Below are 16439 nucleotides of genomic sequence, written 5' to 3' on the forward strand. Positions count from 1 at the left end.
AACCAGGTATCTGATGTGTGAATCAACAGCAGATTACTGTAGAGCATGTCAGTGTGGACTGGCGAGCTGCCTTTGTTCAGTGATAATCACAGAATGAAACCTCAGCCAAGTTGAAATTTTTGATGAATGAGGAATTCAGCGACCTAGGAGTGGTTGTGGTTGAGGCGAACCTTTCATATTTGCTCCTTAACAGTTCGATGTTTTGTTGAATTGTCATTTAGGAGAAATAAAGGTTTTTTAAAATGACACTCATTTCATTTTCCTTCTTATACAAGAACAAAAGAATGCCTTGTGGAATGCAGCAAGTCAATGCATCTGATTTCAGTCTACCACAATGGCCACTAAGATAAGGATTTAGTTTATTAGTTTATTAATGGAATATGAACAGGGTCAAAGTTAATTTTAAAAAGGCCAAAAAAAAAGAACATCAAATTGGGCAATTTTGCCATTTTGGAAGATCGTTGTGCTTATGGAAGTAGTTTAGAGGGAAATTGTCAGCTTTTTCAGAGCTGCTACCTATGGCTTATAGAAGTGGGAGCTAGATACGTTCAGTGACTCCAAGGTATGAACTTTGAACATGGTCCATTATTTTGTGCAAGCAGGAAAGACCAGCAGTTATGGAAGCAGTTATATCTAGTATCAAGTCTTTATTTCATATTTAATTATTGCATGAAGACTCACAGCCCTATAAAGTACAGTATAAAAAAATAATCCATGTACTAAAAAAAGACATTCACACACTCATTTGTGGGTTAACAGGATTGTATAATAAACTGTCTCACTATTGAAGTACACATTTCAGGGCCAAAATTTTATTTTTACATTGTAACAGAAATGTCTGGGTAATAGTTTACTGTGTATGAATTTTCTGTTAGTTTTGTTTCTCAAGATTTTGTGATTTAAAAAATGATCCGTTGGGAAATTAAACCCAGTTAGGATAGTTTGTGCGCTTTATTTCAATGGTGACATTTTACTGCATGCACACACACACATATACACACGTTCCGTTCTTAACGCTCATCACATTCATCCACACAGTGAGGACGGGACAGAGACATCACTACCCTTGCACAGCACTAATCAGCCTGATGAAAATCAGTTTATACTTTTTTGTTTGGCTTGGAGCTAACGTTAGCCCTCTGCTTCAGTTCAGTGCGACCGGGACAAGAAGGGTCTGTTTCCTTTCCCCCATACAGACTCGGTCACACTCATGACAGCTCACATCAGCTGACAGACACAGGCGATGCTGTGGGTTCTGTGTCCAGGCTGTGCGCACAGGGTGTCCATCTGCCCCACACCTCCCTCGCCTTCACCCCTCCCTCACACCTGGAGGTCCATCTGTACTTGTTTACGATAGGCGCTGAAGTCATCTGGGACGGTATCTGGTGGAGGGGAATACATTTTAGCGCATTCAAAGTAAAACAGAATCTGTTCTGTCAGCTGAAAGCTGCGCACGTTGGACTTGAGCGAACGACGTACCGTTGCAGCGGTAGCCCAGGTTGGACCAGATGATATTCTCCTGTGAGAAGCAGAAGACGCCCAGACGTCCGCCCCTCATGGTGGTGTCGATGACCACGCCCGAGTCAGCCACCAATACGTGCCCTTCATACAGCTTCAGTCTGCAGAATGGCATTCGGCACAGCCAGTGAGACAAGGACAAGGGCTCAAGGGTCAGAGTAGTCATCATTTTTGTACGTCGCTTTGGATAAAAGCGTCTGCCAAATTAATGTAATGTAAAAGGAAGACTTCCCAAATGCTGTATGCCCAGTGCTCATCATCTCATTTTGGCCATATAAATCAGCCCACTGCACACACAGGTGTTGACGAACTCCATGGCCATCTCCCAGCTTCCCTAGCTGCTTAGAAAGGGTGGAGTGGGCCACTGGTGGCTGAGGAGCTTGCAGTGGCGCAAAGGCGGAGAGGAGAGGCCGTCATCCCTGCCAGTGCTCAAGTGCTGCGCCGCGCTCTATTCACTCCTCCGAGCAGAATACAAAGCAGGTGCCTTTCTGTTTGTATCTGAAAGGGCCTCACTGCCTCTACAAAGACCTGGCTCCCTGCTCGGCGAGCCCCTGTGGGACCCCCTCTTTCTCCACATGCTAATGGGGAGAAGGCTGAAAAGGCCCAGTTCTGACGAACTCTACACGCGGGCACGTTGACATAAATCAGCCTTCAGCTGTCGTGTCTTTTAATGACTCTGCTAACAGTAGTTAGGCCTTTTGTTTCAGGCTGGGTACTCCATCATGTGGAATGAGCGCACCTTTGTGGCATCGGTCTTTTGGAGCAGATCTTGCGTTTTGATGACAATTCTAGACTACGTTTATTATTGCTCTTTGTCCATCGCTTTCTCTGCTTCTGTATATACTGTACTCTGTTTCAGCATTACCACTGACCCCCTTCATAGTACAGTAGTTCCTTTCCTTATTACTCAATATCACGGTCTGGGAATTTTATGAATGTCCTCTATCCCCAAGCCACTGCTACCATACAAATACATGCTACCTCCATACATGCAGACTGAAATATTTTGCCTGAATGTTATTTTGCCTAATCCCCCAGTTCTCTTATACCCCAGCAAGCCCCAGAGTCCTCTCTCTGTCCTTCACTCCCTCTCTCCCTCCTGGACCCCCCACTCTGCAGTAGCTTCCTCTGGATCTGCATATGAACAGATGCCAAACAAATTCCTGCCAAGGATTTGGTCGGCATGGAAACGGGGACAATGGGTAGCCAGGGGGCCCGGGTTCTCTGTAAAGTCACAGAGATTTTAGAGGAAAAAAATAGAAAATAAAAAATTATGGGAATAACCCCCCCCTATATTTTACCCCCGTTCTCCACTGCCCATCCCACAATCCCTCTTCATATCAACCCATCAGGCACCAAACGAAGCAGCACCCCCTCTAGTGTTCACTGTTAAGACCATGGACCTCACCCCCATGAATTCTGGAAGGCTTGTATGATGATGAGTCAAATGACAAACATTCCATCTATAAGCACAGAATAATGTCTATAAATGTTTAAGCCATGAGTTTGTGTCTCACGTGCATACCTGGCAGCAGTAACCCCTTCCACTTATATATATGTACAATCCATAATAAAGAAAATGTATTTCTATATGAAGCATTATGCACCTATTCATTATCTCCTTTTACGTTCCAGGCATTAAAGCCATTAAATAATAAAATGATAAATTCATATGAAAGTAATTCTTTGTTTCCCATATTGAACTTACTAAATGTTTTTGGTAGAATTGTCCTCACACTGAAAAGAACAATGTTTCCAATACATGAAACAGAGCAGGGTGGGTGGTAATAGTATATTAATGGACAAAGCAATAGACTGCAGCGAATTGTGTGTTCAATCCCTTGTTTTCTTAAGTGGATATTTACTAAATAAAAATAAATATTGGAAGTCAGGGCCGGAGAACACAAAAAAGGCAAAAATGGAAACAATATAACTTGTCACGCAGGTTACATAAGCAAATCAGCGAAATAAATGACCCAAGTATAAAAATAACTTGTTAAATCCTGTACAAATGAAAAGTATTACAAAACCCTGGATTAAGAGGGCCTGCAGTGAAGAGGTCAGCTACAGCAGCGCAGGCTCAGCTCACCTGATGTAGCCCACCTGGGGGCGGTGGCTGAGCTGCCAGCGGTAAGACGTCTTGTCCCTCCAGCCCACGTTGCGCGGGTCTTTCCAGAGCAGCCTGACCTCCCCCGCCGTGCTACCCGTGTTCCACAGGGCATTGCGCAGGAACTCGCCCGGGCCGGTCCGGGACTTCACCGCCTGCGGAAGAGAGACAGGTGGGGGAACAACAAACAAAGATTTAAACATAAAACAAGCATGTGCTACTGTGGTGTGGGGATGGCTGGTTTAAGCAGCCACACCTGCCCTGGGTCAAGCTAATTAGACCTGGCCAATTGGATAATTGGTTAAGAATTAGGTAATTGGCCAGGCTAATTGGACCCGGGAACAGGAGTGGCTGCATCTGTGCGTAGTGAGGTAATCAGTGCGCAGAGGTTAAATTTGTCATCCCCACTCACACAAGAGAGCCTCTGTCATGACAGTTTTAAGATCTGCTCTTTGGCTGTACCACCTTGCCACCCTTCTAAATAAACGTGGACTGTTTGAACATTGTCTCCCTGTGTCTCTGTGCTGGAGGGCCCCATGGAAAGCCACTTCGGTGGCCTGTGGCAGGCTTGTTTGCCACAGCTACTTCTTGTAATTTCAGCTAATTGACTCGGCTGCTCTTGCAGGACAGTATTGTGTATGACGCAGACTGTCATTTCTTGTCCATCTGTAGTAAGACGGTTTAACGCGCTTTTATTTAGACCTAATGATTTCCTGCATAATTCAGACACTAAGACAACTTTTTTAAGCAATCTTCTCGAACTTGGCGATGAGCCTTTGGCCCAATGGGCTGAATCTAGGAATGTAAACATGAACTAATTTCTACTGGTAACAGGACAAGCAATGCTAACTACCTTTAGCTGCAGGCCTGGCTCAGCCAAGGCACGGAAGGGCACGGACTGCCAGTAGGTCTGTTCCGTCTGCTTCCACATCACCACGTAGAAGCTGGAGGAGTCCTGGTAGCCGAAGATGAAGCCGACGTAGTCGTCGTCTGTCACTGTGTTGATGTGGAACGTGCCTTCGAAGTCCACGCCGTTGAAGGCCGTGTAGCCTTGGAGAAGAGATCAATGTTACAGTAAGGGGAGATGGTCAGAGAACTGGGACAGAGACATGGACATGAACGTAGAGAAGCGTGTTTCAGCTGACATACCCACAGCTAATCCAGGATCGCTGTTCATGGTCTGAACAATCTCCATACCCTAAAATCAAGACGCAGCATGTTACGGTTAAATCGTATGTCCTTCTGAAATGAAAACAGTAATGTTTTTTACACACAATAAAAACGTAAAGTACAAAATGTGACAATAGCATGCAAAATAAATGATGTCTGTGCTAAAGATTAACTCAAGGGGAACTGTGGGTTTCAGGACTAGTGAAGTGCACAGCCGTTGATGTTAGTCACCTGGTTGAGCACCACCCAGTTGGGGTCAATCTGGGCGTCTCCCTCAGGGTCCAGGATGACCGTCTGATAGGCTCTGAAGTCCGTCAGTGTGACCTCTGCGCTCTCTGGGCACACGTCAAACTGGTCCATCACGGTATCATTGTCAAAGTCTTTCTCACACACATCGCCCATCCCATTTCCTGTACAGACAGAGGAGGGGAGTCACATTAAATACACAGTGAGACATATACATGTACTTGTGCACTTATTATCCCAAAGCATGAAATAACATGCTTTGGAATAACTGTATTTTTCTCATGCTTTTCCATTAAACGTGTGATATGGAACAGTAAAGTATGGAATATAATGTAATAATGTGTGTACATCTGAATGCAGGTGAAAAGTTACCATCAGAGTCTTTCTGGTTTGGGTTTGGTATGAGCCGGCAGTTGTCAGGGCCAGGATGTACGTAATCTGGGATCCCGTCGTTATCATCGTCGTCATCACAGTCATCACCGATGCCGTCGTTGTCCGAGTCCAGCTGGGAGCTGTTGGGGATGTCTGGGCAGTTGTCCCGTGAGTCCTGGTGTCCGTCCCCATCCCTGAACATTGGAATAGTGCAGTCTTATTATAATGACTGCAGTTGCAAGGCAGCAATATTGCTCTATTTAAAGCGTCCGTCAAGTGACATTTTTGATGGAGGACTACAGAAAGTCAGTAAAGCAATCCGTTTTCTTTTAATTATCTACAGATACAGGTAAACAAAATAACTTAAACATTAGAATCATGTGTACTCTTGTGTGTGCATGCATGTTTTGAAGTGCAGATTTCTGTCTCACATGTCCTGGTTGGTGTCACACATGTCTCCTACCAGGTCATTGTCAATGTCCGTCTGCAAGGAAAATGGATCATATGAAATTTTAAAACCATGATAAATGTCAATACATAACCGTAATGATCAAATAAACAACTCTGGCCCATGTGCTTAGAAAAACAAATCACTCCAACAAACTGCATTTCATCCACTGTAGTACAGGTACTCAACAGCTCAAATAAATGTCTTATTTTCTTGGCAACCTCTTATTTGCAAGTATTTATAAGTACACAATAAATCGACTGGAATCACTGGTTTAAATAACATACACTAAATCAAGTGTTTGCTGTTCCCAGCCCAATAACAATGTACATATATACTCCCAGCCCCCCCTCCCCCTTCTCTCTCTCTCACACACACACACAGACACACACACACTCTCTCTGCACTGACCTGCATGGGGTTGCTGATTTCAGGACAACTGTCACAAGCATCCCCCACCCCGTCTCCATCCCGGTCTGTCTGCAGGGGGTTGGGGACTTTGAGGCAATTGTCCAGTACATTGAGGATGCCTGCACAGAAGACACTCAGGCTTCTTAAACAGTATATGACAGAGGGGTTGCAAACGATGAGCATGATTGGAGGGCTCACCATCTCCGTCGATGTCATTGTCACACGCGTCACCCTCCCCGTTGTTGTCAGTGTCTTTCTGGTCAATATTGGGGACGTTTGGGCAGTTGTCACAGGCGTCACCAAACGAATCTGTGTCAGAGTTCTGCTGGTCTTTGTTTGCCACCAGGCGACAGTTGTCCTGGCAAACCAGAGTTAAGACGCAATATAATTATGTCTATTGAATATTAAAGGCTGCTGAACACAATGTGCACTGGGACAGTATTTGATTGCCCAACAAAACACTTTGTCTGGGGTTAATTCTGTCCAGAATACAAGACAATTCCAAGATGATTAAATATATATGATGAATGATCATATCAAGCGCAGTAAACATATAGACACAGGGACACACCTCAACATTCTTGATCCCATCTCCATCAGCATCATCATCACACTGGTCCCCAATACCATCATTATCTGCATCCTCCTGACCAGAGTTTGGCGTGGAAATGCAATTGTCCTGTTCAAGGCATAAATGGTACGCTAATGTTGGTTAGTACACCTCTGTAACTGAGCCTTAAAATGAACAGGCAGTGCACTTCACTCAAGCTAACCCAATCCATGAAACACAGTCAATAGTCATCCAGGCATCACCCTCTCAGAGCAGAGCTTCAACCTGCAGTGTGCATGGGAGCATGGTGTACAGTAAAGGGAGTATAGTGATCATTGCATGCATATGGGGTGTGGAGTCCATAAATTCTTTGCAGTGTGTAGGAGGTAAAATTATCAATGTTTGATACGTAAGGAGTACAGTGGCCTCCAAGCATTGTATATGGAGAGTGTTGTAAATACTGTGCAGTGTACAGCATGTACTGTAAAAGGTGTAGTGGCAGCACTATGTGTGAACACAGTTTCACTGACCGGCTTGCAGTGTTTGTCATTGTCGATGCAGGGGAGAGACTGGTCCGGGTATCCATCAATGTCCATGTCTGGACCGCAGGTGTTCCCGTTTCCAGCCCAGCCCACATTGCACTGATGAAGATAGAGAGGCAGTGTCACTGCACAGGCACAGCAACATGATGTCTGAGTCACAGACATTTCTGCTCTAAATCAGCCACGAGCAAAAGGCTGTAAATTAAGTTGGCCAGACTGACTTCAGAATGAGTGGTGGTGCAATTGACTGGGACTGCAGAACTGGAAACATTCTGGGTTGGTTATAACTACTTGGCTTTAATTTTCAGCCTTACAGATGTACCTGTCCAGGGAAACCTACGTTACTTATGCCTGTATGTCTTCTGAAGGCTATTCATTTTTGTCCCCTGTCAGAGACATGAGTCTCAGGTCTTAATTTCAAGAACCATATATTCTGCTATGGGGAAACCTACACTGCAAGGAGAATTCAATAAAAATAAAATAAATAATAACTTTGATCTATCAGACTGGCTCTATATAGCTCTATCCCACTGACCCTATGTAATTCCCTTCCAAGCATGGCTGCTGCTCGTTAGGGGTCTATATGGCCCGGCTCACCCTACAGGCTACATCCCCGTTCCACTTGATGACACAATGCGCATTGGCATCACAAGGGTTGAAACTCAGCGTGGCACAAGATGTCCGCGGAAAGCAGCCGACCGACTGGTTTCCAAAAAAGCCTCCTTTGCATTGGCCACACTCAAAGGAGCCCTAGAAGAGAGAGAAACTGGCTATAACTGTTAAATCTTTAAAACTATAATCTGTTAGAACTGTTAAATCACATCAAACAGACAGAGTGCATTCTGCTACAACCTGCATTGTTTTGGTGAAGCGCTGTGTAATGTGCTATAAATGTGACTTGACTTGATCTGGATCTGTCCTGCTTTCCTTTGATTAGGACTCACCACAGTGTTGGTGCACAGAGAATTGGGCACACAGGCATTGCTGACCTCAACACACTCATCAATGTCTGAACACTCCTGAGGAAAAAGAGCAAAGCATGTGGGAGGATAGAGAGAACACACACACACACACACACACACACACCTTACGCACACCTTCTTTTCAATGTTTCAATCTGAAGCCACCATATGTCTCTACAAGTAGTGAGAGCATTTTTGATTCTGTGAGAAAATTACTTTATAAGAGTGTTTGTCTGTGTATGGATGCTCGCCTCTTACCTGTTTGTGACTCTTGGCGTACGCCAAACCAACCCCAGAGACAGGGGGGCCCCAGAGTCCGGGGGGGCAGGGCTCACAGGTGAAGCCCTTGGCAGTGTTCGCACACCCTGCTGCACTGAAGCACGGCTGGGCAAGGGCACACTGAGGGAGACACACACACACACACACACACACACACACACACACACACACCCCAGTACTCACTCAACAGGCACCTGTAACCGCCTGCAGGGTAACTCATCAAGCATTAATGACTTTGGGACAAAGATTTGCACACCAATGTGGGCAGTACACACCTCATCAGTGTCCCTGCAATGAGTACCATTGCCTTCCATGCCCTCAGGACAGGGCCCACAGCGGTACCCAGGGAAGTTTGGGGTCTCCTGACAGGACACCCCCTTGTAGCAGGGGTTAGGGGAACAGCGGGACCGTGGCTCAGTGAAGCCTATAGGGAGAAAATGTAAATTTTTCCTTTAAAACAACCCCGTACAGATTAGCCAGTCGCTAAAACAGAGCTCTGCCTTTCCCCTAAGCAGCTCTTATAGCCTAGATATAGACAGCAGCAAGATGCAGACACCCTCCTACAGAAGGGACCTAGTCAGCAGTTAAAATCATCCCATTGTGGTACCTGAATCATTTAAAGGGCTTTTTTGAAAAAAAAATTTTTTTTACATGATTAGCAATTATTTACAACTGCATATATTCTGAAATTCAGGGCCTTACACGTAAAATAATCTGGAGATTGATTGCTGAATTTTGCTTTGCAGACATATTTTCAATAGGGTTTTAAAATAACAAATATTACTTCAAATTGAATTTTGTTAAATATATTCATTTATTGATATGGGTGACAAAGAATTAAAATGCAAGGTTGGATTGTGCTGAACATATCCATGTGAAACACCCTCCTTGTATATCCATGTGAATCAGCCCATTAGCCTGATGTCAGCCTGAAGCCAGAGTAGGAGCCTTGAAGGCTCAATCTGGGTGTGCACTGGAGTGAGTAAGCTCTCTGTCACTCACCACACACTTGGCACTCTAGTATAGTGTTCCTGATGAGAGCCATCTCTTTGACCTGAGGAAATAATGCACAGTATAGCAACAGACTGAGCATCAATAAAATACATCTAAACACCACCCCTAGACACACCTATTAACCACCTCAACCCTACAAACACACACACACACACACATAAACACACACACATGCTTGGAAACACACACACATGCCTACATAGACACACCTCACAATGTCAAACCCCTCTTACCTGTTCTCTGATATCTTCCCGCAGCTCCCCCAGAATTTGGTTGAAGATAATGAGCTGACCAATCAGAGCCTTAGTGTGATCACCTGATGGGAAGAAAGCCAAGTTAACATAGTAAAGAATGGTACCAATACCAATATCAGTTATACATATAACAATATGCATTAAGCAAACAAGTACGATTGTTGAAGAAAATATAAGTATTTATCAATAAATTTAGCATTAGCATTAACTTATCAATGAGGTTCAACATCTAGTTATTGAAAATCTCAGTTGGATATTCTGGATAACTGACATAGAAATGAAGAATCATAATTTCTAATAGAGCAATAGTGAAACACCAGGAGAAAACTGAATGAATTTAATAGACATCAGGGCACAGAATGACACTAAAAAGATTCTTGCACTAAAGTGATGAACCGGTCTCAGGTTGAAATTACATAGCATATAACACTCACCAAGTATGGAGTTTACTTCCCCATTCACTGCAGAAAAAGAAATTAATACTGTTATAACCTTTATTGCAAGCATATTTAGGACTGATACTGCAATCCAACAGATTTAATGTAAATGACTTACTTAGCACTAAGACAACTGTGTAAATATTAGCTATAATTTCAGACGAATGTACTATTGCAGTTGCGGCAAAATAATTTCATGTTTCAGCATGCTTGGCCATTTCTAGATTTTTCTCACTGCATATGACTCAGATATTTACACATAATGACAAATGACTTAGCGAGTGATGGCTACTCAGTGATTACCAAGCGCATCTTGTTTTTTGTTTTTTTTACCACCACTAGATGGAGCTATAAGAAAGGTTACGTATTTGCTCTAGTCATCCTGCAGTTTAGCGAAATATAAATCACTAATAATTTGGGGGCTGGATTGATGCATTGTTCATATAGTTTTATGGGTTGCTCTTCATGGTATCTTGCTGTGTTCAGGGAAATAAGTATTAGTGCAACTGAAAAACTGACAGACACATTTCTGCATAAATGAAAAACAAAGAATGGGTTACCAGTGTTGTACAGTGAGGAGTCTCCCTGGAAAGGGCATTCTGTTAGGGCACCTGCTGTTGCTACACTGCCCCCAAGAGCCAGCTTTAGGGTCTCCACAGAGCCCTAAAAGCACACACATGTGCACATATACACACACACGCATGCACGCACGCACGCACACACACCCATGCACGCACACACACATACACACCTCATTAAATTAAACGGCTCAGAGCAATACAGCCAAATTGTTTGGTATTAACTGGTTATTAACTGGTAGCCATTTTTACATAAAAATATGAAATAAACCAATGAATCCCACCTCAGGTAATTGAGAGCATTAGTGGGGTAATATCCCTTACAGGTGTAAAGGTGTATAGAAGCGCTCGAGGCATATTCAGTTGGTTGTCACCTGTAGCCTGGCGTAGGCTTTATAGCCGTTACGGATGTCCACCGACTCTGCATCTGATGGAAGCTGGACCAATGAGGGGAGGCCCTTGCTGGTGTCGGCCAATCGGCAGTCAATGTAGAGCTCCAGGTTAAGGTTTGCCCGGCGGAGCCCGCCCACCCGCAGGATGATTGAGTGAGTGCGTCCGTCGGCCAGGTTGGCATTCTGGAGGTTAACGGTGTGGAGCTTGTCGTCCTTCCGCAGATAACGCACAAGGACTGAGGGGTGAGGGGAACGATGGGGAAGGAGGAGAAAAATTAATGGAGGCATAAGGAATGAAATGAGTGAACTGAGGGAGTGAAAGAAGAGAAAGGGGTGTAGGTGAAAAGAAAAACCAAGGGATGAGTGACAAAGCAAGGAGCTGAGGGGCAAAAAGCAGTGCTAAGAACATGTGAGGTGTGGGTCACAGGGATAATTATGCATACACCAGTAATAACAAATGGGTGTGAAATATTTGTTTTAAAAATATTATTTCTCACTCTAGCCTTTTCTTTCTTTGTATAAACGATAATTAAACACTAATATGACATGAACAAAAGTAAAGGAGTTGCCTGCTAACAGGTCTGGTTTTATTCAACCAATTGAATGACTTGTTATGTAACCAAGTTAAAAAGAAGTGTAAACAGCTTTTGGCACAATAATCTTTTTCCAAATTTCTGCTACCTTTAATACAAGCTGGCGCTGGTGCATACAACGGAAATTTAAAATAAATAAACAAGAGTCTATCCTGTGGCAGACCTGAGTCAAATATGTACTTTAAATAATTCAGATACCTGTAAAATACGTTTAAACTGAATTTTCACACAAAAAAGTATCATCTTTAAGAATGACTTTATTCTTAATATTAGTGAAAATATGATCCTTTTAAAATAGTCTGGAATCTGGTGTCTGAGGGGCTTTTATATTTAAAATATGCATTTTACCCAGGTCTGTTTACTACGCACAGGTACCTTTATTGATCTTGCCCATGATGGCCAGCTCCAGGTACTTCCTGTTGTCCTGCTTGTTGTACAGGCCGAGCAGCATGCCGCCCAGCTTTGGCGGCACGCGAAAGGTGGAGGCGATGTAGATGTCATCGGCTGTCCCAAGAGCCCTTGCCACCTTCTCCACCGCTGCCACGCTCTGCTTGGCATCATTCAGCGTCAGCACGTCAATCACTGGGCACAGAGAGAGGGGCCACGGGGGAGGGTTATGGCAAAGTATTCAGCGTTAAGTCACCTCTGATAGAGTCTCTGTTCATTCCCTCTGGCCTCATGTAAACTGAACGTTTCACTGTGTAGAAGGGAGTATGGCAGGAATGTGAGGACTGAGTGAAGGAGAGAGAAAGCAAGAAAAAAGAAAGCAGTTGTCGTTGACTGCGATGGCAGGGAATACCATCAGGAAGTCACCTCTCTCTTAGCCTGTTATTTTGTCTCATGATGCCTGAGACATTAGCCAAGATCATAACAGAAACAATATGTTTATTATTATGGCATTGTTTGGTATACAATTAGGCTTTTTGATTTTGTTACTGGCAATATCTGTAACTATACTGGTGTTCATCTAGTCTTATTGCATGTACAATTTTATACATTCTTTTAGATAAGAGCATCATTTAAATGACTAGATATAAATGCTGTTGTTATTAATTGACTGATTGAATGATTCAATTATTTATTTATTTAAAACCTGGGTTCACAGATGAAGGCCATTTTCATTAAATTCCAAATATCTCACTTCATTTCATCTCATATCACTCATACCTTAATACTCTTAGCAGCAGACAACTCAAAGAGTGATGTTTATGTGCTACAAAATACAGGGTTTCCTGGCCTTTGAAAGTAGGTTAATTTAAGCCCACAGCAGCTAAGGTCAATTAATATTATCTCATTAACACTGATCTTACAACTGGATTTGTACAATCTAGCCTAGTTCTCACTTGACCTAATTCTGATATGGCTTCCACATCACACAGAATACGTAAGATTTGTTAGAACTGTTTAAAGAGAGAGGGGTGTGCATGCCTGCATACACAAATACAAATTCCCATGACAAAACCATGAATTTAGTCCCATGACATCACAGTGAGCTCTGTGTCCCCTGATCCAGGTGTTAAGGGACCCCCCCCCCCCCCCCACCATTGATTGATTAATGGCATAGAATGTCTCCGTTTCCCCCTGAGAAGTTAAGTTTTGAGGTCAAGGTCATTGGTGTAGCAATCAGCGCCTCCTATTTCAGTAGCCTTTTACTACCCTTTTCCATAAATGCCTCTGGTTTAAACATGGAAACTGAGCCAGTTATGCCCATTATTTACTTTTTCTCTCTTTTCCCAGAGATCCTCTCTTCTTGTCTACACCCTGAAACATTCTCTTTCCTTTAGTCCTCTAGTCACTGTTATACTGTCATACATTTTCACCTCTCTATTTCACTTACTACTTTTCCCCATCACTTCTTCTACCTAGCCATAGCTGCTCTCTCTCTCTCTCTCTCTCTCTCTCTCTCTTTCTCTTTCTTTCTCTCTCAGGCTGCAAGAAATTATGGAACAAAGGAAAGAAAAAAGAAAACGGAGATTTCCACATGCTCTCCATCATTGTTAAAAACAAGAGGGGAAGCGAGAGTAATAATACATTTCCAGACAGAGGGATAGAAAATCAAAGATACTGGTGAGGCAGATTGGAAGAGACATTAAATGAAAGAGCGCATAACATTGTCTGTCCACCTTACTGACCTGCTGGTCTGCCATGAAACTCGATGTCCATGGTCATATGTACATACTGAATGTAAGGTCACACCCCGCATGTTTGAGAAGTGATGCAGAACAGATAATCAAGGCTTCTTTTACGCAAACATTAAATGTACAGCATTTCAAATGTGAGGTGTGAAGGAAACAAGAACACACAGCATGTTTCTTTCTTTTTTTGTCCAGCAGGTGTTTCTGCCCAGAACTACTTGTTCTAAAAGAATCTGTCAGTTGCATCTGCTGTGTCTCCAGCCATTAGCACAAGCCTGGGGATCTGATACTCGTCTGCAGCTGGAACAGCTTGCTCACCGGCCAGGTCTTTAAAGGCAATGAAAGACCCTCTATTGCCAGTGCTCAGCATGAACTAGAGGCTACATGGTCTGGGGATCTTTGAGAATCATACCGTGTTCAAAATACGATCAGTTGAATGGTCTCAGCCAAATAAAACCATCACTCAAATGGTATAGAACACAAACGATTTCTTTAGGTTTGACTGACTACGCCATTTATGACTTCAGTAACGGGCCCTGTAATGTGTCTAAGGCTAATTCAGTACTACTCTCATGAATTTGGGAGCTGGTAAAATATCCATTACATTGGAACTTTAACATTGTCTAAATTAAATGTGAGATTATACTTAGCATACACTGTGTTCATAGGAAAATAAAGTTTTACGACACTGCATGAAAATGGTAGGTACAGTACGACTGTAAAAGATAACAGGGATTGTGCCAAAACAACGTGTTGTATAATACTAATACTGAATGGTTTTCCCAAGGAAATGTGCTCCAGGAATTAAAAACAGAAGACAGGTAGCACAGCGCGGCACGCGGAGTTGAAAATGATATGTAGGCTACTGTATCTCAGTTAATATGAAGCTTCAAAATGGGCCCAGTCAAAATGACTATGAGGCTAATGATGATGCTGATGAATATTATTTAACAGTAGTAGTATGCCTGTATGTATGTATAATAATAATAATAATAATAATAAGTAAAGGGCACTTAAGTGTAACGCACGCAGCCACGCTGTGTGTGTTATTTTAGGGAAAACTACTACTAATACTTCAATGCATAGAAAAATATTTTTTATTACCTTCCATCTCCTGCATATCTTTCGACCTGCATAAGCCGGCGAACAGGGCTGCATACAGGACAAGTAATTCTGGCACAGATCGCCTCGCACCCATGTTCCAAGAAACGGTGCGTGGAAGACTGCCAAAAATGTAAATCCCTCAGTGCAACAGAGATGAACGTGACTGCAACTGAAAAGTTGTTGTGCTTCTGCCTTTAGTCTTCAGCCAAGCCCTGACCCGCTGTTCGGGTTAAAAAAGACACACACATAGATGAGAGGTGTCAGCACGCCACTGCCTGCCGCTCTAGTCCAGACTGTGACCGCACTGTAGTGACGGGGATGCTGTAGCTCGTCCCTTTTTGTGATCCTCGCCGGATCGTGCTGCGAGTCAAATGTTTTTTTTTCCTTTGTTAAGTCCAGTAATGTTGTACAAGAATGAGACCTAAAAGTTGTGAATGGCAACCTAAAAAGTAGCCAGTGATTGCTATTTTACTTCTTTTTCATGCATTTACAAAAGACAGACTTGCCAGATTTTTTTTTTTTGATTAAATGGAAAATACCGAACGATCGTCTTGAGGATATTATAGTATTGACATGGAAAACAAGAATAATCTTAGTCGCACTCAATAGCAGACTGTGGTTTTAAACGATCGAAACTTATTTTTTTTAACAATATGCAAATGTATCAGTACACGGCCAGTTAAGGAATTTACTTTGTAAATGTGTAGGTGAAAAGAATGTTAGGCTACTATAGATGGGGAAACCAGGTAATTATTTCATAAAATAAATTTAAACAGGCAACCGAATTAAATGAACCAACTGTAGACAAATGCCACGGCCTGTACACCTTCATTTGATTTGAATGTAGAATGTATTACCACCTGGCCCCTGCATATCCTTATAATTCGATTATTGTTGAAGTCCTTCATTGACGTTCTAGGATATCATTTTATGCGCTAGTAGCTAATGGGTCTTGGAAATGTAATTGTTATATGGAAAATTGATTTTAATGCTAACACAAATCAAGTACATTCCGAGAAAGCGTGATTATCCGGAAACGAAAACATACCTAACCCAAATGACTGAAAAATACAGATGACCTCAGCTCGGAAAACTGCAGTGACCGGTGTTTTACTCACCGTAAAATATGAGTCCCCGAACCTCTCTATTTCCCCCGTCTCCTCCCCATAACTTTCAATACTTAACTACAACACGTGTCGACCTGAAGGTAGACAGAATAGTGAAGGAACTGAACTCATAAATTAGAATTGTGCATTCACCTTTCTATTGTGGAACTGAATAATAATAATAATCAGCTACACCTATAATGATGCATTTACTGCAACAG

General features: G+C 42.9%; 1 protein-coding gene across 2 annotated transcripts; it reads right to left on the reverse strand.

The window, feature by feature from the left end:
• Positions 1-651: 651 nt before the first annotated feature.
• Positions 652-15404, reverse strand: thbs3a (thrombospondin 3a). Of its 2 annotated transcripts, XM_035382506.1 has the most exons (23): positions 15113-15404; positions 12249-12455; positions 11263-11516; positions 10871-10973; positions 10308-10334; positions 9853-9935; positions 9608-9659; positions 8881-9029; positions 8585-8725; positions 8309-8383; positions 7962-8114; positions 7353-7463; positions 6844-6951; positions 6471-6630; positions 6273-6391; positions 5845-5897; positions 5414-5607; positions 5027-5205; positions 4775-4823; positions 4479-4675; positions 3608-3780; positions 1480-1619; positions 652-1382 (listed from the first exon to the last, which is right to left on the reverse strand). In XM_035382506.1, the coding sequence occupies exons 1-23, from the start codon at positions 15204-15206 to the stop codon at positions 1321-1323; spliced, it is 2883 nt and encodes a 960-aa protein (XP_035238397.1). In that variant the 5' UTR covers positions 15207-15404; the 3' UTR covers positions 652-1320. The 2 variants fall into 2 exon arrangements, with proteins under 2 accessions (XP_035238397.1, XP_035238480.1); XM_035382589.1 differs by lacking the exon at positions 15113-15404 and having other exon boundaries at positions 11263-11587; positions 12249-12387.
• Positions 15405-16439: the final 1035 nt, after the last annotated feature.

Source organism: Anguilla anguilla, chromosome 1 (genome assembly GCF_013347855.1).
Source record: "Anguilla anguilla isolate fAngAng1 chromosome 1, fAngAng1.pri, whole genome shotgun sequence".
Classification (NCBI taxonomy): Eukaryota; Metazoa; Chordata; class Actinopteri; order Anguilliformes; family Anguillidae; genus Anguilla; species Anguilla anguilla.